Below are 26231 nucleotides of genomic sequence, written 5' to 3' on the forward strand. Positions count from 1 at the left end.
TTTTTGCACTGGTTGTTCCCTCTTCCAGGTATACTGTTTCCCAGATACTATCATGGCTCTCTCCTTGCTTTCTTCAAGTCTTTGCTCAAATGTCACCTTCTGATGTGGCCTATCCTGACCACCCTATTCAAAACTGTTTTCCTGTCCTTGCTCCTGGCATTCTTCATCCCCCGTTCCTGCTTCATTGCTATAGCCTTTATCAACTTCTAATAAACTACGTACGTGCAGTCCCTGAGAGATGCAGACAGTTAACGTGCTAGGCTGCTAACAGAAAGGTTGGAGGTGTGAGTCCACTCAAAGGTGACTTGGAAGAAAGGCCTGGTGACCTGATTCCAAAAAATCAGCCACTGAAAATCCCATGGAGCACATTTCTACTCTGACGCACATGGGGTGGCCATGACTCAATCGCAACTGGTAACGTAATGGCGATAATTAATTTACTCACAGTTTCTCTTTCTTTGTATCTCTCCAGTAGGATGTACTATTCTTGTGGTCAGGGATTTTTGTCAGCTTTGTTCACTGACGTTTTCTAAATCCCCAAAATGGTGCCTGGCACTCCTTGAATGAATGGATATCTTTGAGTTTTATTTCACCTGTGCTACCATTTCCTGCTTTTTGCCGTTTCCGACCTTGGAAAACTTGCCTTCTTTTCCAGCCTGAGGTAAGGTCTGATTGCTCTCAAGCCTCTGATGTCCACCTTTAAAATCAACTTTGTTGTTTTACCACTGACGTGTTTTCATCAGATCTGTCTGCGTGTTCACTAACTCATGTAAACATTAATAAGAGAACTATGAAAACAGTTTACTACATGTTTCCTCTTGCCTTCATTCTGGTATAATTACATATACACACAATATGCCATGTATGCTGAGGGGGCAATCCCCTTCATTGTACTTCAGATGATAATTCCTTCCCAGGGAAGACACCCAAAGACCAGATTTTTACCTTTCCCCTCCTAACCCCAATCTGCTCTTCCTTCTGTGCATCTCAAGGGGCTTCAAGTAAGACGAAGATGTCAAAACCCTCTCCCTATGACATGGCAGCCAACTATATCCATGCTCACCCCAGTAATGGCCTAGAAGTCATTCTCACCTTTAAAAGCGCTCTATAAATTTTAAGGAGATATTCAAATATTGTGATTTCTTCCTTTGCTGCATCTTTCTCACAACTATTAACCTATTCATAAATACCCAGTCCTGACAAACATCATGGTGGTTTTTAGATTCTCATCATCATTCCCCAAGTCCAGTTTCTCATCTCTCAAATTCTTGCTACACTGTCTCTCTCTCACCCACAGAAAACAGCTTCAAAATAGCTGTCCCTGCAGCAGTAGAAGAATCGGTATATTAAAGGTCACTGGAGAGGAACTGGCCAGCAGCTTCTAAACCCGTATTCTTTTCTTTCTGGGCATACGACTAGATTTCCCAGCCTCCCTTGCAATTATGTGTGGCCATGTGACTGAGTTCAACGGAGTGGTTCTCAACCAGGCAGATATTGTCCCTCAGGAGACGGCTGGCAATGTCTGAAAACATCTTTGATTGTCACAACTTGGGGAGCAGAGGTGCTACTGGGGCGTAGGTAGAGACCAGCGATGTTGCTGAACATTCTGTAATGCACAGGACAGGCCTCCACAACAAAGAATTTTCCAGCCCAAAATGTCTAACCGATGGAACGCGAACTGAAGAGTTGTAAGCTGATTCCAGACCTGATCTATAAGAACCACCCAAGTGTAAATCTCCAAGCTCTTTCCCCCTCTCTGGCTTGATATAGATGAACTCGACATCTCAGAAGCCTGACGTTGAATATGGTGGAGTCACACAATGGAAAAGCCTAAGTCCCTGAATCACTGCTTGGATGAGAGCTGCTGCTGGTCAGTAACATCCATTTGGGAATCTGAGTTAGAAATAAACTTCTAGCATGTTGGAGTGCTTACACAATTCCAGATCTGTTTGCTGCAACAGATACTTTTGTAAGCTTCTTTCAGTGGGTTCCCCGTGTGTGCAGCCAGCTCTAGGATGGGCAGATGTTACCTTAAGGACATATTGCAAGTGGGAGAAGGGCCTCCGGGGGAGTATTTTTCAGGAAATGCTCTCTGTCTCGTGGCCTTGGCTTCTTGTATATTCTTATTTTAGAAGATAGATCCCTTACTCTTCTGTATCCCCTTTAGGGATTTGCTGATGAAATGTACAGGTTTTATCCCTGTCTGAGTATTTAAGCTGAATCCTTCTTTCATCCTTATCCTGATCAACTAGGCTGAATAACCCAGAAAAATCCAAAAGGTCCTCTTACCTTTCTCTCTTGTGTTAAGCTTTCCTATTGCCAATCTCCAGGATTAAACAGGCTCTCAGAGTTGGAAAAAGAGAGAAGAGAGGGAGGGGAAGAAAGCAAGAGAGAGAACAAGGTGGTGAAGGCAACAGCTGGGGAGGGAGGGAGGGAGGGATAGAGACTCTCAAGCCAACCAAAAACCAAACCTGCTGCCATTAAATGGATTCTGACTCATTGGGACCCTAGTAAATGGCAACCCTACTTATTGAGCATTTATACTCTTCTAGGCATTTATATGTGACATGCACTGGGGGAGGTGCTATATCATCCTTATTTTCAAATGGGGAACAGGATCAGAAATGGTAGGTACTTTCCCCTCGGTCTCATACCTACCATCACCCTAGAGCTGGGAATCAAAAGCAGGCTTGGTCCAAATGCCTGGGCTCTTACTCACTCGAGTGCAAAGCTCAGAAGAGTGCCCGCACACAGGAGGTGCTCAGGACGTTTTCCCCATCTCCATCACTATTCATTAAATGCTGCAGAGATCAAGGCCTTTTTTTCCCCCAAGGGCAATCACTAGAATATAGTAGCCATAAAGGAACCTGAGAACAGTGAAGAATCTTTAAAGTTCACGTTCCAAACTAAAATAAATTATCCACGGTAAATATTTCCTATTAAAAAAATTGCAGCAATTGGTCTCAACCCACCTGGAGCAAAGGAAAATGAAGAACACCAAGCCCACATGACAACTAAGAGCCCAAGAGACAGAAAGCGCCACATGAACCAGAGACCTACATCATCCTGAGACCAGAAGAACTAGTTGGTGCCCGGCCACAATCGATGACTGCCCTGACAGGGAGCTCAGCAGAGGACCCCTGAGGGAGCAGGAGAGCAGTGGGATGCAGACCCCAAATTCTCATAAGAAGACCAAACTTAATGGTCTGACTGAGACTGGAGGAATCCCGGCGGTCATGCTCTCCAGACCTTCTGTTGACACAGGACAGGAACCATCCCTGAAGACAACTCATCAGACATGAAAGGGACTGGTCAGCGGGTGGGAGAGAGACGCTGATGAAGAGTGAGCTAATTATATCAGGTGTACACTTGAGATTGTGTTGGCAACTCTTGTCTGGAGGGGGGATGGGAGGATAGAGAGAGAGGGAAGCCGGCAAAATTGTCAAGAAAGGAGAGACTGAAAGGGCTGACTCAAGACGGGGAGAGTAAGTGGGAGTAGGGAGTGAGATGTATGTAAACTTATATGTGACAGACTGATTGGATTTGTAAATGTTCACTTGAAGCTTAATAAAAGTTATTATAAAAAAAAAAAAAAAAAAACATAAAAAGACCAGACTTAACGGTCTGACTGAGACTAGAAGGACCCTGGAGGTCATGGTCCCCAGACCCTCTGTTAGCCCAAGACAGGAACCGTGCCCTAAGCCAACTCTTCAGACAGGGATTGGGCTGGATTATGGGATAGAAAATGATACTGGTGAGGAGTTAGCTTCTTGGCTCAAGTAGACACATGAGACTATGTGGGCAGCTCCTGTCTGGAGGTGAGATGAGAAGGCAGAGGAGGACAGGAGCCGGTTGAATGAACACAGGGAATACGGGGTGGAGAGGAGGAGCGTGCTGTCTCATTTGGGGGAGAGCAGCAAGGAGTACATAACAAGGTGTGTATAAGTTTTTGTATGAGAGACTGACTGAATTTGTAAACTTTGACCTAAAGCACAATAAATAAAAAAAACAAAGAACTAGCACTTCTCCTGGAAATAGTTAAATTGATTGGATGCACTTTTCAGAGAGCCTCATGAGGTAACTTAGAGCAAACATTAAGAGCACAAGCTTTGAAGTCAGACACACTTGGGTTCAAATTCTGACTCCAACATTTACCTCCCGGCTATCCATATTGACTTGGGCAGGTTACTGGGGGATTCTGGGTACCAGTTTCCTCATGTGTAAAATGGGAAAGTGAAGAGTCTCCGCCCAGGGGAGTTTTAAGTGAGGCCAGGTACGCGAAGTACTTCCACCAGGTCTATCACAGAGTGAGCGCTTGTAACGGATTGAATTGTGTCCCCCCAAAATATGTCAACTTGCCTAGGCCGTGATTCCCAGTATTGTGCGGTTGTCTTCCATTTTGTGATTGTAAATTTTATGTTAAAGTAGATTAGGGTGGAATTGTAACACCCTTACTAAAGTCACATTCAAGATCCAGGTAAAAGAAGTTTTGCTTGGATGTGGCCTACACCACCTTTTACCTTACAAAAGATAAAAGGAAAGGGTCCTCATACCACCAAGAAAGCAGCACCAGAAGCAGAGCATGTCCTTTGGACCCAGGGTCCCTGTGCCTGAGGAACTCCCAGACCAGGGAAAGACTGATGAAAAAGACCTTCCTCCAGAGCCAACATTGAAAGCCTTCCCCTGGAGCCGGCACCCTGAATTTGGACTTCCAGCCTACCGGACTGTGAGAGAATAAACTTCTCTTTGTTAAAGCCACCCACTTGTGGTATTTCTGTTACAGCAGCACTAGATGGCAAAGACGGTGCTCAGCAAATGCCAACCACGATTCTTCAAAGTTTGAGGGCCTGGGTGGGAGTCCTAACTCAACAACTCATTGGCTCTGTGATATTAATGAAGTCAAACCCATTTCCACAACTGTAAACTAGAAATAATAGCCCGGTGTTCATAGCGTTAATATGAGGATTAATGAAACGCTGTCTGGGAGGTCGTGTACTGTACTAACCAGAGGGGTTAATGGTGATGTCACGATCCTAGATCTTCTGCTACAATCAAGAAGCCAAATCGATGAATGTGCAGGTTTTTAATAATGGGATGCACTGTTCTCTTTATCAATCTTAGTGAAACTACCCAAAACAAAGACCATGACAAAGTTTACCACAAAACGATGGTTTGGATAAACACATTCTCAATAAAAGAGACAAAGCTTTTCCCCTTTGCATTGCCCGTGCTCATAAAGCCTGGATGGGTCAGCCCAAAGTTGTCATCTGTGAAATTAACCACACTTATGGTTAATTTAACAGATGGTTATAGTGAACCCATTTGTTCAATTAACCACACTTAAGAAAATAATCCTACTTTCTTTACAACTTGAAAAGAAGTCCAATTTCCTTTAACCTCTGAAGCTTGGTACATGCTGCAAGGTCAACCCATCAAGAACCATCACCAGAACTATGAACAGTGTTCAGTGGTTCAGGCTGCTTTGTACTGCTAGTGCCCTGAGAGTCCTCCCGGGTAAGAAAACAAAGCCCTGACATGACCGTTGGTCAGTTCTTAGCAAATTCAAAGCTAAGCACCAATCCAAGCATTTGTTCCCCAAACTAGGCTCCTCACTTGTTCCTCAGGATATACCAGATGCATTCTCCACGCTATCTGGTCACGATGGCTACAAGACAAGCACCCTTAGCTTTAGGCAGCAGTGATTCAGTGGTAGAATTCTCAACTTCATGCTGGAGACCCAAGTTCGATTCCTGGCCAGTGCACCTCACACAGAGCCACCACCTTTCTGTCAGTGGAGGCTTATGGTGTTAGGGTACTGAATAGGTTTCAGCAGAGCTTCCAGACTAAGACAGATCAGGAAGAAAGGTCTGGCAATCTACTTCTGAAAATCCTAAAAATCACCACAGTCCAACCCTCAACAGATCATGGGGATGGTACAGGACCACAGGGGCCAATTCAACAGTGGTTAACAAACAACAGCAACAGGCAAGACAGCCAATGAGCCGTGTGGCTGTGGCAATCTACTCTCATGTCTTTATTTGCAAAATGGGAATGAACAATGATATCCTATTGGCTAATAATTTTAATATGAGGATCAAAGACAATAGTGTTTTAAAGTACACTACGCAATTCAAATTTAAGGTATTGCTCTGAGAAGATATTTTTAAAGGTGAGTGTACGAGCATATGTGCAAGCTGGCTCTCTCCACAGCCTCAGAACGTTTGCACCATGCTTCACAGACTTTAATACACAGAGGAATCCCGTGAGCATCCTGTTACAATGCAGATCCTGACTCTGTATGACCAGGCTCGACCTGGCACTCTGCATTTCTAACAAGCTCTCAGGTTTTCCCCGTGCTGTGGGTGTCTCAGAACACACTTTGAGGAGTAAGGGTGAGAGTTTAAATGCTCCCTGTCCTACAGACGATCTGATTGGAGCCTCATCTTGCAGGTCAAGGAGCTTTGCCCTCTCTTTATAGATGGGAACCCTGGGGTTTACAGTGACTCACCTGAGGACACAGATGCTCAAGGAACATAAGGAAAACAAAGGGCTGACTGAAGCTACCCCCTCAAGCCCAAGGGCTCAGGCTCAGAGCAGAGTGAATGATGGGATCAGGATAAGCCCTCAGCTCCACCTTTCGCTCCACATGTACCCCACCTCCCACCTCAATGGCAGCAACAAAAAAGAGCCTAAGCAAACTTTATTGCAAAGGCTTTGCTACTGTGCGTTTCTACCAGGCTCTCCACAGAGTATGCCAAGCTTACGACTTAGAAGCAGGACTTCATGAATTATAATTACATCAGCCCATTCCCATTCCTCTCTCACGTTCAGAAATGGACACACGGGTGGTGTTTGCTAGGAAGACTGAGACTATTTGGCGGCTCCCACCTCCCTGTCTCTCAGTACTCAAGCTTCCAGCCTTCAATCCAGTGGTGTCTTCCCTAGGATACACAGAGCATCCCAGGAGTCCTTAGAAGTTAAATCAACAAGACAATGGAATACAGATATTGGTCCTAACTATGAAGCATGATTGCTTCACATTTAAACTCTTCGTAGTATATAAAGGAGGAACCTCAAAATCACCTCAGGATCTTGATGAACAGAAGTGATGCTTTCAAGATGTTTCTGTGATACAGTTTTGGAAATGTCTGGAGCTACCAGAAGCCCTTACTATTTTGGTAGGGAAACTACATGATCCCCAGCCAGAAGGCCTTCCTCAACAGCTCACTTTTCTCGTCTCTTCCAGGGTCCTTGAATTGGTCAGGCAATTTGTCCTACTAGGTTTTGGCTCAGGAAACACAGTCATCGTGGCACTTCCTTAGAAAGCTAGAAATAGAAATACCATATGATCTAGCATCCCACTCCTAGGAATATATTCTAGAGAAATGAGTCATCACACGAATAGATAGATATATGCACACCCATGTTCACTGGAGCATTGTTCACAATAGCAAAAAGATGGAAACAACCAGATGCCCATCAACAGATGAACAGATAAACAAACTATGGTACATACACACAGTGGAGTACTACACAACAATAAAGAATAATGATGAATCTGCGAAGCTTCTCACAACATGGATGAAATCTGGAGGGCATCATCCTGAGTGAAATAAGTCAATCCCAGAAGAACAAGTATTGTATGAGAGCACTATCAAAATTCATGAAAAGGTTTATACACAAAAAGAAACAATCTCTGATGGCTATGAAGGAGGGGAGGGGTGGGGATGGAAAAACACTAAACAGACAAAAGATAAGTGGTAACTTTAGTAAAAGGTAAGACATTACACAATACTGGGGAAGTCAGCACAACGTGTACAAGGCAAGGTCATGGAAGCTCCATATACACATCCAAACTGAGGGACCGAATTAATGGGCTGAGGGCTGTACAGACCATGGTCTCAGGGAACATCTAGCTCAATTGGCATAACATAGTTCATAAAGATTCTACTTTGGTGAGTAGGATCTGCGATCTTAAAAAGCCTTTAAGTGGCCATCTAAGATACTCCACTGGTCTCACCCCATCCCTTCAGGAGCAAGGGAGAATGAAGAAAACTAAAGATTCAAGGGAAAGATTAGTCCAAATGAGTAATGGACCACAACTATCACAGCTTCTAGCAGACTGAGTCCAGTAAAACTAGATGGTGCCCAGTTACTATCACTGACTGCTCTGACAGGGATCACAATAGAGGGTCCCAGACAGAGCTGGAGAAAAATGTAGAACAAAATTCTAACCCACAAAAGAAGACCAGACATATTGGCCTGACGAGACTGGAGAAACCCTGAGAGTATGGGCTCTGACACCCTTTTAGCTCAGTAATGAAGCCACTCCTGAGGTTCACCCCTCATCCGAAGATTAGACAGGCCCATAAAACAAAACAAGACTAAAGGGGCACAGCAGCCCAGGGGCAAGAACTGGAAGGCAAGAGGGGACAGGAAAGTTGGTAACAGGGAACCCAAGGTCAAGAAGGGAGTGTTAACCAATGTCATCAAATAACATATGTACTGTTTAATGAGAAGCTAGTTTATTCTGTAAACTTTCGTACAGTACAATTAAAAAAAAAGAAAAAATACATAGTCATCATATATGGTTATAAATTCTACACTTTAGGGCACTTACTAGTTGAAAAAATAAAAGGCCCACAGTATATACTTGAGTATATTCTAGAAACCGAATGTCAAATGAAGCATCATTTATGGCATTTTTTTGTTGGATGTGGGGATATGTTTATCTTGTACACTATAAATCATTTGTTGTTACAGAATATTCAAGGGGGAAAAAAAGCCCAAATAAATTAGCAATGATTACAACTACAATAAATGCAGAAGATTATACTTAGGAACTCTGGTTTTTTGTTTGTTTGCTTGTTTTTTCCTCCAATTTCTCCATGGTTGACTGTTTTAGTAACCAACGTAACAAACCATCCAAAACCGTTGGTTACACTCTAGTGGGTAGATTTCACTCAGGGTCTCTTGTGTGGTTGTGGTCGGTCAGTATCTGAAGCTGGAGTCATCTTAACACTTGACTGGGCTGGACATCTAAGATGTCTTCTTCACTCACAAGTCAGGGCTTAGCTGGGATGACTGGAGCAGCTCGGGCTGGTCCCTTCTTTACCTCCCTGCATATGTCCTCTTCATGTAGCTAGCTTGGACTTCCTCATAGCATGGTGGTCTCAGAAAAGTCTGGATTTCATACTTAGCAATTGGCTTTCCTCAGAGAAAAGCCAAAAAAAAAAAAAAAAAAAACAATGGAAATTGAAAGGTTTCTTATGACCTCACCTTGGAAGTCACACAGCATCATGTCTGCGCATTCTGTTGATTACACAAAATCTGCTCAGATTCAGGGTGGGAAGGGACTACAGCATGGCATGAATATTGGGAAATATCATTAAGTGGGGTGGCATCTTTTGAGACCAGCTACCATGGAAGCTACCAGAGACCTGCAGAAGGCTAAGGAACAGGCAAGCTACATAATTTAATAAGCCCTGGTGGTGAAAATGGTTAAGCAGTCAGCTTCTAACTGAAAGATTGGCAGTTCGAACCCACCCAGAAGCTCTGTGGGAAAAAGACCTGGCAGTCTGCTTCCATAAAGATTACAACCCAAAAACCCTATGGGGCAGTTCTTCTCTGTCCTATAGGGTCACTATGAGTCGGAATCGATTCAATGGCAACAGGTTTTTTTGTTTGTTTGTTCATGGCACACTGGTTAAAGCAATTGACCAACTGAAAGGTCAGTGATTCGAAACCACCAGTGGCTCCACAGGAGAAAAATGTGGCAGTCTGCTTTCATTGAGATTTACAGCCTCAGAAACCCTATGTGGTTGGTATGAGTCCGAATCCACTCAATGGCAGTGGGTTGGTTCAAAAAGCAGAAAAAATATTTTTCTTTCTTCCATAAGCTTTCTCACAACTGTCATGGCATTTTTTATTACTTTTTAATGTCACACTCCCATGGGCATGGGGATATTCATGAGGTTAGCACAGACCCTTACAGGAACCCAAGGCTCTACCCCTCAACTCTGCATGCGATGTACACCCAACCCTCGACTTTTCTGCCAACACACCCAGGGGACAGAGGAGCAGTGGTAGATATGCAGAGAGCAGGAGAGACAGTAGCCAACAACTTGTCCCAGGGAGGCAGGGAGGCAGGCCCACACTTGAGCCAAGGATTCCAGCCCCCAGCACATGCTCCACTGACCCACTGGACGCACTTACCACACACAAATTCAAAGATAAAATTAAGAATTTCAAGATGGAGACTGCACAGCATCAAACCCCAAACAGGGGACCCCTCTGGGCACAGGGTCCCGTGCAACTGCACTGGCTGCACATCCATGAAGTGGTCCCACCAAGGAGCAATGGCAGAGGGGGAGCAGGAAGCAGCAGACAGCAGCACAAGTAAGACCCAAGAAGTGAGAAAATGAAGATTTCTCTAGTTCCCCTAGAAAGCAAGAACCCAGAAGCTCGTGGAATGAATCAGACTTGGCCTAAAAGAATTCTAAAAAATCTTCCCAGATACAAACAGTTTCCAAAAACCTGGTGTCAGGGTCAGGCAGGTCTGGCTAAAATGAAATTTAAATAATAATTCTGAAAACCTGTGAGTTGGCAAATGTGAAAGTGCTTTGGAATATCAAACAATATGGAAACGTGAATAGTTTAAAAAAAAAAAACATAAAACTGTTATGTGCTTTCATTTTATTTAAAAGTAAGTGTGCAGGAACTTCCAGTTCTAGATGAGATAGAGTAGACACACTTCTCTCTATTCCTTCTGCTAAGAATGGCTAACGTGGACATTACATATAAAATAAATATAAGGAGACTCTGAAAGGTGGACAGAAGGCAGACTGGCTAGGGACTTTAGGACACAAGGAACGCATGGTAGTGCTTTCTCTCTGCTTCATATACCTGAACTGGTACAGGAGGGAGAAGCAGGAAACCCAGAAATGCCAAGGAACACGGATAAGAAGAAAATAAGCCTGCTCTCTCTAGCCAAAGGACCAAGAAGGGGGAAGTCAATCAACACAGAAAGCCTTTAGACAACAATTCTCCTACTCTACCCAAACACCATAGAAAAAAACGTAGCTCTACCACTGCCATCAGCAAAGCCCCAGTGGGGAGCCTAGACTTCCAACATCACCCAGTTGTTATTAGGTACCTCCTTCTGCTTCCCCTCCACTCTCTCTAGGATGGCATCAGAGAAGGCAGAGTGGGAAGCCCAGACATTCTTTCCTGCCCATCAGTAACTAGCTCCCTCAACACAGTGTCACTAGACACCATGTGGGGAGCCTGGACTTCGACCCCTATGCAAAGGTAATGAAGAATGCCTCTCCCTCCTCACAGAGGTGGTCTCAGAGAAGGTTCAGTGGGAAGCTGGAAATTCACCACCTTCCCACAGGAAGACACACCCACCCCACAGTGTCACTGGAGACCACATGGTGAGCAGTAAGGAGCAGCCAGGGTGGTGTCAGCAGACACTTGCTATAACAAAAGGTTTAAATAAGATCCGGAGTCTTATAATATTCAAAATGTCCAGGCTTCAATCAAAAAATCACTTGTCATACTAAGAACTAAGAAAATCTCAACTTGAATGAGAAAAGATAATCAACAGTCACCAACACCAAGTTGACACAGATGTTGGAATTATCTGACAAGAACTTTAAAGTGGCCATCATAAAATCTTTCAACAAGAAGTTACAAACATGCTTGAAACAAATGGAAACGCTCAGCAAAGAAATAGAAGGTATACAAAAGAACTAAATGGAAATTTTAAAACTAAAAAATACAATAAACAAAACTCACTGGCTGAGCTGCAAAGCAGAACGGAGACAACAGAGGAATACGGGGAATTTGAAGGAAAACAAAACCCAAAAAAAACCCAAACTAGTGACCATCAAGTTGATTATGACTCATGGCGACCCCATGTGTGTCAGAGTAGAACTGTGTGCTCCATAGGGTTTTCAATGGCCGGTTTTTCAGAAGTAGATTGCTAGGCCTTTCTTCTGAGGCACCTCTGGGTTGACTTGATCTGCCAACCTATCAGTTAGCAGCCAAGCACATTACACCATTTGCACAACCCAGGGACTCTGAACATGAAGACAGAACAATGAAAATTACCCACAATAGACTGAAGAAAAATAAATGAATAGAGTTTTAGGGACCTGTGGGACTATAACAAAAAATCTAACATGGGTTGCAGCTGAAAAAATATTCAACGAAATAATGACTGAAAATTTCCTAAATTAGTCAAGACACTTAAATCTACAGATTCAAGAAGCTGAGCAAGCCCCAACTGGGACAAATCCAAAGAAATACACGCCGAGATACATCATAGGCAAACTTCTGAAAACTAAAGACAAAGAAAAATTTTGAGAGCAGAGAAACACCACCACCTTACATACCATCTGAGTCATCTAGCATTGCTACAACAGAAATAACATAAGTGGATGGTGTAGGCTAGAAGTCCAAATTCAGGGCGCCAGCTCCAGGGGAGGGCTTTTTCTCTCTGTTGGCTCTGGAGGAAAGCCCTTGTCATCAATCTGCAGCTGGTCTAAGAGCTTAGCACAGGGACTCCAGGTCCAAAGGATGCACTCAGTTCCTGGCACAATTTTCTTGGTGGTATGAGGCTCCCCTGTCTCTCTGCCCCCTTCTCTCTTTTATATTTCAAAAGATATTGACTCAAAATACAGACTAATCTTGTAGATTGACTCCTGCCTCATAAACATAACTACCTCTAATCCTGCCCCATTAACATCATAGAGGTAAGATTTACAACACATAGGAAAATCGCACCAGATGATAAAATGGTAGACAACCACACAGTACTAGGAATCATGGTGTGGCCAAGTTGACACACATTTTGGGGTGACACAATTCAATTTGTAACACATACCAAACCAAACCTGTTACTGTCAAGTCGATTCCGACTCACAGCGACCCTACAGGACAGGGTAGAACTGCCCTGTAGGGTTTCCAAGGAGCAGCTGGTGGCTTCAAGCTGTCAACCTTTTGGTTAGCAACCAAGCCCTTAGCCACTGAAGACACAAATTTTGAGGGCAGAGAAGAGAAACATCATCCCCTTACACAGAGGGGGGATAACACTTGGAGTGATGGCAGATTTCTCATCAGAAACCATGAAGGCCAGAAGGAAGCAGTCAAATGTTGGAAAGAAAGAACTGCCAATCCAGAATTCTATATCCAGCAAAAATATTCTTCAGGAATAAAGGGGAAATCAAGACATTCTCAGACGCAGGAAAACTAAGAGAATAAGTTGCTAGCAGACTGTCTTAGTCTTGTGGTGCTGCTGTAACAGAAATACCACAAATGGATGGCTTTAAGAAAGGGAAATTTATTCTCTCACAATCTAGTAGGCTACTAGTCCAAATCAGGGCATCAGCTCCAGGGGAAGGCTTTCTTTCTCTGTCAGTTCGGAAGAAGGTCCTTGTCATCAGCCTTCCCTTGGTCTGGGAGCATCTCAACACAGGAACCTCAGGTCCAAAGGATGTGCTCTGCTCCCAGCACTGCTTTCTTGGTGGTATGAGGTCCCCCTGTCTCTCTGCTCAATTATCTCTTTTATATTTCAAAGAGACTGGCTTGAGACACTATCTAAACTTGTAGACCTCATCAACGTAACTGCTGCTAATCCATCATATTACATTACAGTGACTGAATTTACAACATATAGGAAAATCATATAAAATGGTGGACAGTCACACAATACTAAGAATCATGGCCCAGCTAAATTGACAGATATTCTGGGGGGACACAATTTAATCCATGGCACAGACCTACTCTAAAAAATGTCTAAAGGATGCCCCTGAAACAAAATGACAAAAGAAAGAAAACTGGAACATCAAGGAGGGAAATATAACAAAAAAAAGAAAAAAATTGTGGGAAAATATACTTTTCGGCTCCTCTTGAGTTTTCTAAAAACAAATATTTGGGTCTTTAAGGAGTCTCACTCAGTAGTCAAAAAACACCAACTGCAAGGTCCCTGGGTGGTGTAAACGATTGCTCTTGGTTATTAACCTAAAGGTTGGCAGCTCAAACCCATCTAGCAGTACTGCAGAATAAAGGCCTGGCCATCTGCTCATGTAAAGATTACAGCCAAAAAAACCTTATGGAACAGTTCTACTCTGTAACACATGGAGTTGCCATGAGTCAAAATAGGAGTCCCAGACAGAGAGAAAAAAGGGTTGCAGCAGAAAAAATATTCAAAAAAATAATGACTGAAAATTTCCCGAATTCATCGAAACACTTAAACCTACAGATTCAAGAAGCTGAGTTTGTTTCATTGTGCTTTAGATGAAGGTTTACAGAGGAAATCAGTTTCTCATTAAACAATTAATACAGATATTGCTCTGTGACACTGGCTACCAAACCCACGATGTGTCAACACTCTCCCCTTCTCCATCTTGGGTTCCCCATTACCAGCTCTCCTGTCCCCTCCTGCCGTCCCGTCCTTCCTCCTGAGCTGGTGTATCCATTTAGTCTCGTTTTGTTTTATGGGCCTGTCTGATCTTTGGCTGAAGGATAAACCTCAAGAGTGACTTCAGTATTGAGCTAAAAGGATGTCGGGGGTCCATACTCTCAGGGTTTCTCCACTCTCTGTCAGATCAGTAAGTCCGGCCTTTTGTGTGTATGTTCTATATTTATCTCCAGCTTTGTCCAGGTCCCTCTATTGTGATCCCTGTCAGAGCAGTCAGTGGTGGTAGCCAGGCACCATCTAGTTGTGCTGGACTTAGTCTGGTGGAGGCTGGGGTAGTTGTGGTCCATTAGTCCTTTGGATTAATCTTTCCCTTGTTGTTTTTCTTTGGTTTCTTCATTCTCCGTTGCTCCAGACGGGATGGGACCTGTGGAGTATCTTAGATGGCTGCTCACAAGCTTTTAAGACCCCAGACACTAGCCACCAAAGTAGGATGTAGAATATTTTCTTTATAAACTATGTTATGCCAGTTGAGCTAGATGTCCCCTGAGACCATGGTTCCCAGCCCTCAGCCCAGTAGTTCAGTCTCTCAGGGAGTTTGATGTGTCTATAAAGCTTCCATGACCTTGTTTTGGTCAAGTCGTGCTGACTTCCCCAGTATTGTGTAGTGCCTTACCCTTCACCAGTTATCCCTTATCTATTGCCTAGCTAGTGTTTTTCCCTCCCCATCTCCTTCCATCCCTCAAGGTTTGTTTTTTGCAGAGTTGATTTAGAAGGCTGGTTGCTCATCTGAAGTTTCTCAAAGTGTAGTCCCTATACCACCTGTATCAACTTCTCCTCAGGATACTTGCTCGAAATGCTGCTTCCTGGGCTGAATTAGAATTTCTAGAGACAGGCCCCAGAACTCTGCATGTAAAGATGTGGTTCTTACTCACACTAAGGTTTGAAATGTCCTAAAACCTGAGCTGACCTTTGGTTAATACAGGGTCAAGCTCAGTTACTCAGTATTGGCTTTAGAGGGAAGGTGAGAACAAAGTGTTTCAGAAATTCCTAGCTCTGGGCAATCCAGCCATCCAGGACTGGAATAAATCACAAGGTAAAAAAGTAATCAATACCCTGCTGTAGAGTTAATGTCAAATACATCTCTTAGCCCCATGGAAAGGTACTGTCCTACTGAGCAGGCTGGAGTCTAGCCGCCACACAGCAGTCCGTTTTCATCTATGCTTTGGTTTCTTCCTCTGTAAAACGGGGCTAACATCTGCCTTTCCTGATTCATAGGGTCAAGGTGAAGAGCAAAAGAAGTGAGCTGTGACTGCGTTTGTAAAAGATTATTCTTTCCAAATGTGAATATTTAACTTCCCCACAGAGGGCAGTTGTGTTGCCCTTTTTTTTCCCCAATTCTTTGAAATGGAATGTTTGTTCTTCACAGACTCTGGGAAAAGCGGTCATGCTGGTTAAAATAAAATGTATGATTTAAAAATTCACCCAGCTTTCCTCCAGGGTCCCGCTGAAGGGCACCCCCAGTGTCGAACGCAGAGGAGGCCCCTGTCGTCAGCGGCACTTGGCGCAAGAAGAGCGAAGCCCCCCTGCGCCCCTCCCCGCCCCGCGAGCTGACGACTGCGGTCACACGCTCTAGGAGAACGAGCGCAATTCTCCGCCCTGCGCCCAGGGCTGCGCCAGCGCGCCGCGGCTAGACACGTCCCCGGTCTAGCCCTGCGTCCCATGGGTCCCTGCAGATCCCCGCCTCTGGGGGGGTCGCTAGAGCTCGCCTCCCCGAGGTCCACGGCCCGAAATCCCGCCACTGCCCGCCTTCCCAAAGAAATGGGGGTAGCGTTGACATGCGACAGGCGTGTTGCTTGGGGGCTTACAAGACCCGAGCGCGCTCTCCATCTAACTCAGCAGGGGGAAGTCCGTGAATTGTCATTTTTATGGGGGGGGGCCAGAATCTGGAGTTAAAGCCTCAAAGACTGCGGGAAAGAGAGGCGTCAAACTTGGAAAAAAAAATTGCTATCAATCAGCTAACCTGGGAGGGCGGTGATTCGAATTCCCCACGCTGGCGCCGCCTCAGGTGCGAAAACAGTGCCCAGAGGCGATCGGCAGCGCCGGTCTCCAGGGTCAGGAAAGGGCCGTCCACACAGCGCTGTTTGCGCAGGAAATGTGTCAGCAGCGGAGCGCGACCCGGCCGCGGCTATCGGAAGCGGGTGCGCGGGGCGCCGGTTGGCGGCGCGACCCTGGTGGCCGCCCCAGGGCGGCGGAGGCCCAGGCGTGCACGTGGGTGCGGGGCCGGCGGGTTCCTCCCCACTGAAGTCATGAACTTGGCTCTCTCCATCGGGGCCGGCGCGCAAAAGTGGTTTCGGCCAAAAAAGGGGGGAAAAAAGTGCACAATGTGTTTCTTGTTAGGGACTCCAAAGCCGGAGCCTCGGGTTTTGCTTTTTGTGCCGCATTATAATATTAAGATGTAGTTTAATTCCGGACAAAACCGCCCTTGTTGCTGGCTGGAGAGAGCCGCTAATGAATTCCCACAGACGCTGTTGGGCAAACAGTGGGTGTCCTGTGCTTCGCGCTCCAGCGCCGCGCAGCGCGGAGCCGGCAGCGAGCCCGGGGGCGCGCGGCTGGCCGGGGCTTCCCGCGGCGGCCGGACGGGGCAGGCGCAGCTGCGCGGCCGGACGTGCGCGCCTCCCGGGCGGCGCAGACTTCGCGACGCCAGTCCGCCGCGCTCCCGCCAAGTCGCTGGCGGCCTGGGATTGTTTTCCAGGCCTTATCTCTTGCTCAAGTTAATTTTCTTTTTAATTTGGTGACCGGAACAAAAGTAACAGGAAAATCCTTTGTGAAAGCAAAACGCGGCCACAAATCAGTGCACTTCACAGCATTTGTAACTAAATATTTGCAGGGCTGGTAGTTAAATCTACCCCTCCGCAAAACTTCTCAAACTTTGCTTTCTTTGAACGGAGCTGAAAGGTGATCTCCCTAAAAGGGGATCAGACAGTTGAAAGCAATTGGATTTAGCACGGCGTTTTACCTGGTGCTCTTACAGTTTCTGGGCAAACAGGACTTCGCGGGAATCCTAGAAGGAACGGTGAAAGCGATTGTGCAAGGCCCGGGCAGTAATACTGAGCCTTTTTGGTAGCTGAAGCGCTTTGTTAATGAAATTTATTAGCTGTGTGCGACAAGAAATCTAAGAGGTTAGAAAGGTCTTCAAAAAATACCCAAAGGGAGAAAAATAAACATTGCTTGATTTTTTGCAGGTTTGCACGCTCTTTGCCCCTCATCTAAAGCTGTTTTAAACCCAAATTCGGTTATCTGGTTTCAGGGTAAGGGCTCCCTCTTGCCAAAGTATTAAATAAACAAGTAAAGCAAAAACTTGAATCCTTCCTTACGTAATCCAGATGCTGTTTCCTCGAAAACCACAACAAACTCTGCTAAACCAGATAACAAAATCGGGAACAGTGCCTCCTTTTTCTGTTCTGTCCCCCCCCCCCCTTGTAGGGCCAAGAGGACACAGATATTCAGTAAATCCTCTCCCGGAAAGATAATAAATAATTGCTATTAACACTGCAGATGAGCACCCCTGAGGGTTCCGGATGCCATAAAGTGTCCGAGAATGTCGGCATCTGGTTCTCAAAGATGGAACTTCCCTCCAGATAAACCCGGGACAGAGGAGGCGTTAGCGTCTGTGGGCTGACTTGAAAGTTTCTGGCCTCTTGATCTTCTCAGTAGAAAATGCAGCAGTATGAACGAGACTAAATCTGGACACCCACTTTGTAGTGGTGATCAAGTAAACGGGAGGCTCCCGCTCTTGGCGCTGGAAAGGACCCGGAGTCCCGGGACAAGGGGCTGGATGACCTCCCGCCTCCCGGGGGGGGTGTGTGGTGGGCTGCTCTGGAAAAATCGACTGTGTTTTGTAAGACCTCCAGCAAAGTTCGGAGGAGGAAGGCGGGGGGGGGCTTTAAAGCTATTTTTAGGAGTTTGGGATCAAAGTCATTCCAAGCAAGGACCGCGAAGATCCAAAGGAATAAGTAAATCTCACCATCCGCTAAGAAAGTAACCTTCCCTCCATTCCACCCTTCCCTCGCTCTGAATTCCCAACACTGAATGCCTCATTTGCAAAAACAAAATCTTTTGCTTTGGCAAACTCTAAATCACATTATTCCTCCTTTTACAAAACGAAGATTTCTTCTCCCCCTCTCGGCTATTTTTTTTTTTTTTTCCTTTTCTTCTCTGTCCTTCTTTCCCACAAATAACTCGAAACTTAAGACATGCAACTGGCTGCAGGTGCTCGCGGGCCCTACAGCGGCCAAGAGCCGAGGTGAGGTTAGAAACGGCCCGGGTCTCGCAGGCATTGATCAGCTGGGAGCGCGCGCTGACTGACAGCCGCGGTTGCCATGGCAGCCGCCTGAGCGGCGCCGCGAGGACAAGGCTGGAGGGCGGCGGTGAATGGGCGGCGTCACGCGCCTGGCGCCAGAGAGTCTGCTCCGGGGCTGGCGGCTCCGGCTCCGCCGCGGCCTGGCCCGCGCGCCGCCGCCGCCGCCGCTGCTGCCAATTCATCACCTGTCAGGGATCACTCAGGGGGTCACAGGCGAAATGGACACAGCTGTGAGAACAAAACCAGGGGGAAGAAAGGAGAGAAATCCCAATTGCGCCAGATGTGCAGCAAGGACCTTGAGAATTCCACTCCCCCCGCAGGCTCCTCCCCGCCCCCCCATTGCATCACACAGGGATTGCACAGCCGGCTCCGGCCCGGGCCCGGGCGCGCCCTCCCCGGAGCTGCTGCTGATTACAGCCGACCGGGCCTGGACGCAGATGGGAGCCGCCGCGGCCGGCCGTGCGGGAGTAAAGACCCCGAGTGAGTGAGTCCTGAAATGTGACGGTAACTTCCAAAGCAGTGTGTTCCAATGGGGGGGCGTCCTGTGGGCAAGCCTAGGGGGCCGGGATCTCCAGCCCCCACAGGAAGCCCCCCACGCCTTCGCACCACACACAGGTCTAGCGCACCCAGGGCCCTTTCTCCAGCTGGGACCGTTTGAACTTCAGCGGTCTCCCGTGCCAACCCGCATGCACACAAATTGACAAGATTGTTGACTGCCTTTTAAGCGGCACAGAAGATGCTCCAACGCGGCCCCCCAGCCCCCGCCACGAAAATACAATTTTAAAGGTCATTTTGTATGGGGCTTACTGAGACACATACTCGTAACTCGAGTTGCGTGTGTGTGTGAGTCCTTAACGTATACAGCTCCCTGATACCCTTAAGGTGAGCTTTAAATGGATGTCCAACTGGGTAGCGTGCCAGTAGACTCGAATTCAACAGTGTCAGACACACTCTGCTGACATGGCAGCTAAAGAAAGCAAGCCCAAAAAACTTGAAGCGTATTTAGCTATTTTACTACATCAGGGTATAAAAATGAGCCCGGGCGAAGGCGCTGCCTTAATCAGCCTTGCGAGGGTGTAAAATAATCCCACACAGTGCTCATTAGAGCCAGCCCAGAGCCTCTCTGCTGGAATCCTGAGGCTGGCAGGGCTGTTCATATACGGTGTCCTTGGAAAAAGCCGAGGAATGCGTCAATATCGCATAGCGTCAATGTCCAGGAATCACGAGTAATTGAGAATCCCAAAGATGTTTGTTTACATTGGCTATTATTGTCAAATAGTCCGAGTATAACATCAGGAACCATAGTAGTGTCAAAACAAAATCTGTTCCAGTGTGGCACGTATGTGACAGAAATACATGTACACAGAGTACATCCAAAGGCTCGAACTGCGGGGGGACTCGGGTAGTAAATCACTTCCAGACTTAACATCAGATGAGGCTGCGTTGATGGAACAGGGTCAGGGACGGAGTTGCAGGAGGCATGGGTTGCTTCTCTCGCTTCAGGAGTCTGCAGTGCCTTTGGAAGGTGCTGGAGAGGGAGCCGTGCACCTCCATCCCCCTAACTGCAGTGACGGAGCTCTGTGAAAGGGACGTCAACCTCAGCACCGCCAACTCTGCTGCCTTCAAGAGCAGCCCCGGGGCTCCCGGGCTGTGGCTGGGCCACCAGGGACCTCCTTGCCCACCAGCTGAGAAATGAATCATTAAGTGTTTTAAGGACAAAATACTGTTTCCTCATTATTGAGCTTGGCATTCAGTCTCCAGTTCTGCCCCCTTCCTCTTTCTTAAATACCAAGGAGGTGAAGATGATGACAAAAAGTAAACAAGATACTTAAGAATATTCCATTTTCTGGAAGAGCGTAGTGTATCATATCCTGGAGGACTGTGATTTTCAAAACAACTAATTTACTGTGGTCTGCAGTTAGGGTAGAGTTACATGTGAGTTAACTGAAAACTATTAAGTAGCTGCAAACTTTTTACTTAGACTAAGAGAATGCGTTCTTAGGATTCACAGCAAAAAAACCCCGAAGCTTCCTACGCCCGTGGTCGTGCTGAAAGGAATCAGAACCTCATCCATGACAGTTTAGTAGTGTGAGGGTGCCGATCAATAGCTTTTTTTTTTTTTTTTAACCTACCTATGCGTCACAAAGCTTGGGAAATACTACATAGGTGCTGGAATGTGACACCAGAAATAATTATTTGCGCATAATTAATCACATTCCTCTGCCACCTACACCGAAGGGCATAGACCAAGCAGCCTTTCAAGGGCAATGTATGTAAATGTAGTTCCAATATGCAAATTCTCCTAATGATTTCCGATTAATAGAATCATTAAAACAGTCCTGCCCTGTTCTTGAGGAGCACGAAAGTGTCAGGCCTGCTGGAGCTCCGTAGCCATCAGCGTTAAGGCACAGTTTGCAACAGATACTCCGTTTACTGCTTTTTACAATACCTCCTGCCGCTCTGCTCCGGTTTGCACAATCCCACACGAAACCTGTCGTTGAATGCATGGGGGCCTTTTTTTTTTTTTTTTAATTAACATAGCTTTTACTTCTTTTCTACAAATGTCACTTTGCAGTAGCAAACTCATGTGCATTTTCACTTTCTTCTGAAATACTTGTTACCGTAATGATATTCTGCGGGTTGCAGTGAAATGTGGCTTTTCCTCTGTTATGCTGAAGTCCCCTGGGTCGCTGTGGAAAGCACAACGGTATGGCAGGGCGCCGCTGGGGCACACGCTTGAGCCGAGGGTACTGCTGGGGTTGTGGGATTTGGCCCTACCTCACCATTGGAGAATGAGAATTAAAAGTGCACGCTTTAATCCCCGTGCGCCCCCGGCTGCCCGGCCCCCCGCGCCTCCCGGGCTCCCCGCGCACTGTACTCTATTTACCGCCCCAGCCGGTTCGCCCCGCCCACCCCGCGGGGATTGGCTGTCAACGCGGAAGGACCGAACGCTCGGCCCGCTCCCGCGCCCGCCAATGGGGCGGCCCGATCGGCCTGATGGACACAGCGCCTCCTACCAATGGGAACAAAGGGAAGCCCGATTGTGTCGCCCTGGTGAGTGATGATAAAAGCCGCCCCGCCAGGCTCACGGCTTCATTCTGAGCCCAGCTCCTGGCAGAGTGGAGGTAGCTCAGCAGGCGGCGGAGGCGGCCTGAGCTCCAGGGCAACTCGCTCCCTTCTAGTCTTTCTTTCCACCCGCGTTCAACATGAAAGCGTTCAGTCCAGTGAGGTCTGTTAGGAAAAACAGCCTTTCGGACCACAACCTGGGCATTTCCCGGAGCAAAACCCCGGTGGATGACCCGATGAGCCTCCTGTATAACATGAACGACTGTTACTCCAAGCTCAAGGAGCTGGTGCCCAGCATCCCCCAGAACAAGAAGGTGAGCAAGATGGAAATCCTGCAGCACGTCATCGACTACATCTTGGACCTGCAGATCGCCCTGGATTCGCACCCCACTATTGTCAGCCTCCACCACCAGAGACCGGGGCAAAACCAGTCTTCCAGGACGCCGCTGACCACCTTAAACACGGACATCAGTATCCTGTCCTTACAGGTGAGCCCTGCGCTCGGTGCCCTCAGCTCCGCTGCCCGCATGCTCCCAGCGATGATCTGGGCTGTCGCCAATAGGTCCATTGTCAAGAGGGCTGCAGACGGTAATTTGAAGATTAGCAAATTCACTTAATTTTCTTAAAAATCTGTAGATTGAGCTGTGCGTGAAATTGCTGATAAGTTCTGACATGTTAATACTATACTTTTGAGTCGAAAATGTAGCGTAAACGTTTATAAATGGAACGTGGTGTTTAATGGACTACTTAAAAAAAAAAAAGGTTTTTTCTCCTTAAGACGTCTAACATTGTGCCTTTATCCTCTTTCTCTTGCAGGCTTCTGAATTCCCTTCTGAGTTAATGTCAAATGACAGCAAAGCACTCTGTGGCTAAATAAATGGTGAGTGTTTGCTTGTGCCCTCCGTTGGTCAAACTACTCCTTGGAGTGTGTGCAACTACCCCCTGTGTGTGCGGGTGTGTGTGTATGTGTTTCATTTGCTTGTGTAAGAGTACTTGTATCTGTACAATTTTTGGTTTAGTAAATGAATGTTTACTTGCTTGTATTACACATAGTACATTGTCTTACCAGACTTGAAGGGGCTTCTTCTGGTTCTGGCTACTCACATCACAAAATATTTCCCTTTACAAAAAAAGAAAAGCCAATAACTTACTATGAATGTGGCTGAGGAAATGTATGTTGGCTTCTGTAGTACGTTTAATGTCCAGGCTGCTTTCTCCTGTTACTCTGGTACTACAAGGTACTAACCTCCATGGTAATTAATCTTATCACCATAAATTCCATAGTGATCCTCCTTTCCTAAAACTAGAGTCCTCTGGGATTTCAGCTAGTTGAGGGTTGCACTCTGTCCCTTAAGCCCTGTGATGTGGGATCCCGTCTTCCCTATCTGTTAACGAAAGGGCTGTTTTCAATCAAATAATTGTTACAAGAAGCAGACTGGCGCCTCTGAGTACTGCAGTTGGAGATCCAAATAAGAGATTGCGTTGAGAAGTTTTTCCCTTGAGCCTCTGCTGTTTTAATGTTTAATTTGCAACGTCCAGGCCGAATATGTGTGTTGCATCTGGACACCAGGGTTTGCCCAATCTTGGAGTGTTTGGGTAAATGTTCAAAGTGTGGCTTCCTCCTGGCGCCAGTCTGCCCACCTCTGTGCCCTTAGGTTACATTCTGCTAAACATGCCTTTCTCTCCGAATCTTTTGCAGGTGTTCATGACTTTCTTTTTTTCTTTGCACAACAACAACAACAAATCCACAGGATCTTTAAAGGCGCTGAACTTAATTTTTCAACTGTTTCACAGGGGAGGACAACAACAAATTGAATGGACCTTTAAAAAAAAAATAGAAGGAAAGCTAAATGATCGTCTTCCCCAGCGTGTTCTCTGACTTGGACTGATAATAGTTATTTATGAAAAAGACTTTTAAATGCCCTTTCTGCAGTTGGAAGGATTTCTTTATATACTATTCCCACCATGGGGAGCGAAAACGTTAAAATCACAAGGAATTGCCCAATTTAAGCAGACTTTGCCTTTTTTCAAAGGTGGAGCGTGAATACCAGAAGGACCCAGTATTCAGTTACTTAAATTGAAGTCTTTTGGTCAGAAATTACCTTTCTGACGCAAGCCTACTGAATGCTGTGTATATATTTATATATAAATATATATATATTGAGTGAAACCTTGTGAACTCTTTAATTAGAGTTTTCTTGTATAGTGGCAGAGATGTATATTTCTGCAAAAAAAAAGTGTAATGATGTACTTATTTCCTGCTAAACTTTTTATAAAAGTTTAGTTGTAAACTTAACCCTTTTATACAAAATAAATCAAGTGTGTTTATTGAATGGTGATTGCCTGCTTTATTTCAGAGGACCAGTGCTTTGATTTTTATTATGCTATGTTATAACTGAACCCAAACAAATACAAGTTCGAATTTATGTAGACTGTATAAGATTATAATAAAACATGTTTGAAGTCAATACCTGCATTCTGAATGGTTTTTTAAGTCTCTCTCATATCTTGCCTTTTATTCAACCCTTATCTCTTTCCCTCCTCTTTACCCCCTAACCTTGGGTCTAGCGTGTAGAAACAAGAGCTCTTTATTATTAGATGGGTGGCCACTGGTACCACTTAGGGGCAACGGACTGATGCAGCTTTTTAGCAGCGTTGACCAGGACTTGGAAGGCTGTATTAACAGAAGTTTCTCCAAATCCTTAAGGGAAAGCTATCTGTTCCATGCCTTGAGGCAGAGTTTTAAAAAAGGGCTGTGGATTATGATGGTTCCTTAGAACCCTAGGATAACAGACCATTCAAAATAAATGTGGAGTAGGGAAGGACTGCCTATTTTAGTGGGTAAGACACTTATCTGGAGTAAATGAAACTGCTTGTTAATCAGGAGGAAAAAGACTGCAGAACTCAGAACAGGACTTAAGATTTAGAAGAAGGGCAGAAAGGTCTCTCTGTGCCTGATAACATTTTGGCTGTTTTGAGTTACTGTTTGTCCACTGGAATTAAGTTTTGCAGTATGGCCCTAAACTCTTGCAGCCCTTTTAAGGCCTCTTTAGTCGTCTTTATTTCCTTCACCCTATAACTCGCCCAGGCCTCAAAGAGACCAGCGACAGGCTGGGCCCGCTTTCCAAGATAGGTGACTCTGAAATCGCCCTTCATCCTTGACTGCTACCCCTGGACCGCCCTGAGGAAGGAAAAGTGGGAGGGGGAGGAAAAAGCCTGTTCAAGTCACAGAAAAAGTATTAACTATTTCCACTCTTCATGTGGCCAAAGTTGGACGCTGCTTTAAAATAATACATATTTAACATAGACGTATGTTTTAAAATTCTCTGTGGCGGGTTGTTGCGGAAGGCTGATCCAGGTGGACGGGAACTGGAGAAGGAAGAGGGTTGGACCCGGGCGGGGAGGGCGGGGGCGGTCTCACCTTGGGCCGCTTGCTCCAGCCCCAGCAGGTGTTTGGGTGGCGCCACCGTGTCTGCACCGGCGGCAGCGTTTCCCAGCCCCCGACACCAAATCCATCACCCTCCGAGCGCGGGCTGCATGGAGCAGGGGCCTAGGGGAAGGCCGGCCTCCCCGAGCTCCCAAGCCCTGGAGCGCGGCCGGGGCGCCGAGTGGGGAGGACCGGGCTCGCCGCTCTGGGGCTGCGGGAGCCGCGCGCCATTCCCGGACGCCCGGCTCCCTCTGCCGGCCGCGCCGCGCAGCCGGCGCAGAAGTGGCTTCTGCGATGCCAGGTGGCCCCTGGCTCCTCCGGCCCCTCCGCCGCCCCCGCACCCGACCTTCCCTGCTTTGGTGCCTCCTGGGGAGGTGCGGCAGGTCGGGGGAGTGGAGGCCTGAGGCCGGGGCTGCTCGGGCAGCTCAGCCCTGGGCGCAGGACCCTTCGGCCCCTGCAGACAGGGCTGGCAGAGGGGCACGCGGCTCTCCCCCGTGCGGGGCTGGGTGGTGAGGGTCACCTGGAACCCCTAGGTGAACACGGCTTTGATCTGGAAAGCAGTGCGTAAGGATGTCGATGTTAATAATCATATCCTCGGAGGGAAGCGGGGGGCTCTGGCTGCGGCACTGGGACGGGAAACCAGCCCGGGGTGACCCGGGCACGCGGTTCATCTCACGCAGATCTTTTTAGAGCTGTTAGCTGACACCCCACTACCTGTTGTCACCTGTGCCCAGAGCCCTGCACGCCGGAGCCGTCCGCCAGGGGCCCGTCACCCTTCACGGAAGGCAGAGCCCCCAGCGGGGCAAGGGCGGGAAGCAGCAGGAGCAGGTCGCGTCTTCCCCGCCGTTGCCTCACCGGGACAGTGGAGGTGGTGGGGTGCAGGGGCGGGTAGCAGAAACCGGGCGCTCCGCCCGCGCCCCTCAATCGCCGTGACACCCACGGGCTGCTCGGTG

The 26231-nt window shown here is 46.8% G+C and overlaps 1 protein-coding gene and 1 long non-coding RNA gene across 17 annotated transcripts in view; one reads left to right on the forward strand and one right to left on the reverse strand.

The window, feature by feature from the left end:
- The window catches only part of LOC126086473 (uncharacterized), a 136006-nt gene extending 119006 nt beyond the window's left edge, over positions 1–17000 (reverse strand). For all 16 annotated transcript variants that reach the window (XR_007519534.1, XR_007519532.1, XR_007519529.1 and 13 more), the window contains exon 1: positions 16446–17000. This is a non-coding gene — a long non-coding RNA (uncharacterized LOC126086473). The remainder of the gene's footprint in view (positions 1–16445) is intronic.
- A 4887-nt stretch (positions 17001–21887) lies between these two features.
- ID2 (inhibitor of DNA binding 2) lies at positions 21888–24319 on the forward strand. The gene is made up of 3 exons (XM_049904390.1): positions 21888–22339; positions 22668–22731; positions 23551–24319. Exons 1-2 carry the CDS (start codon positions 21992–21994, stop codon positions 22722–22724), a joined length of 405 nt encoding a protein of 134 aa, XP_049760347.1. The 5' UTR covers positions 21888–21991; the 3' UTR covers positions 22725–22731; positions 23551–24319.
- Positions 24320–26231: the final 1912 nt, after the last annotated feature.

Source organism: Elephas maximus, chromosome 12 (assembly GCF_024166365.1).
Source record: "Elephas maximus indicus isolate mEleMax1 chromosome 12, mEleMax1 primary haplotype, whole genome shotgun sequence".
Taxonomy (NCBI): Eukaryota; Metazoa; Chordata; class Mammalia; order Proboscidea; family Elephantidae; genus Elephas; species Elephas maximus.

What these genes read in the sequence shown, in the direction of transcription:
- ID2 (XM_049904390.1), top strand. Translation starts at nt 21,992, where the DNA reads ATGAAAGCGTTCAGTCCAGTGAGGTCTGTTAGGAAAAACAGCCTTTCG. An exon ending in TCAGTATCCTGTCCTTACAG is followed by an intron (nt 22,340 to 22,667) that starts GTGAGCCCTGCG and finishes TTTCTCTTGCAG; the next exon opens with GCTTCTGAATTCCCTTCTGA.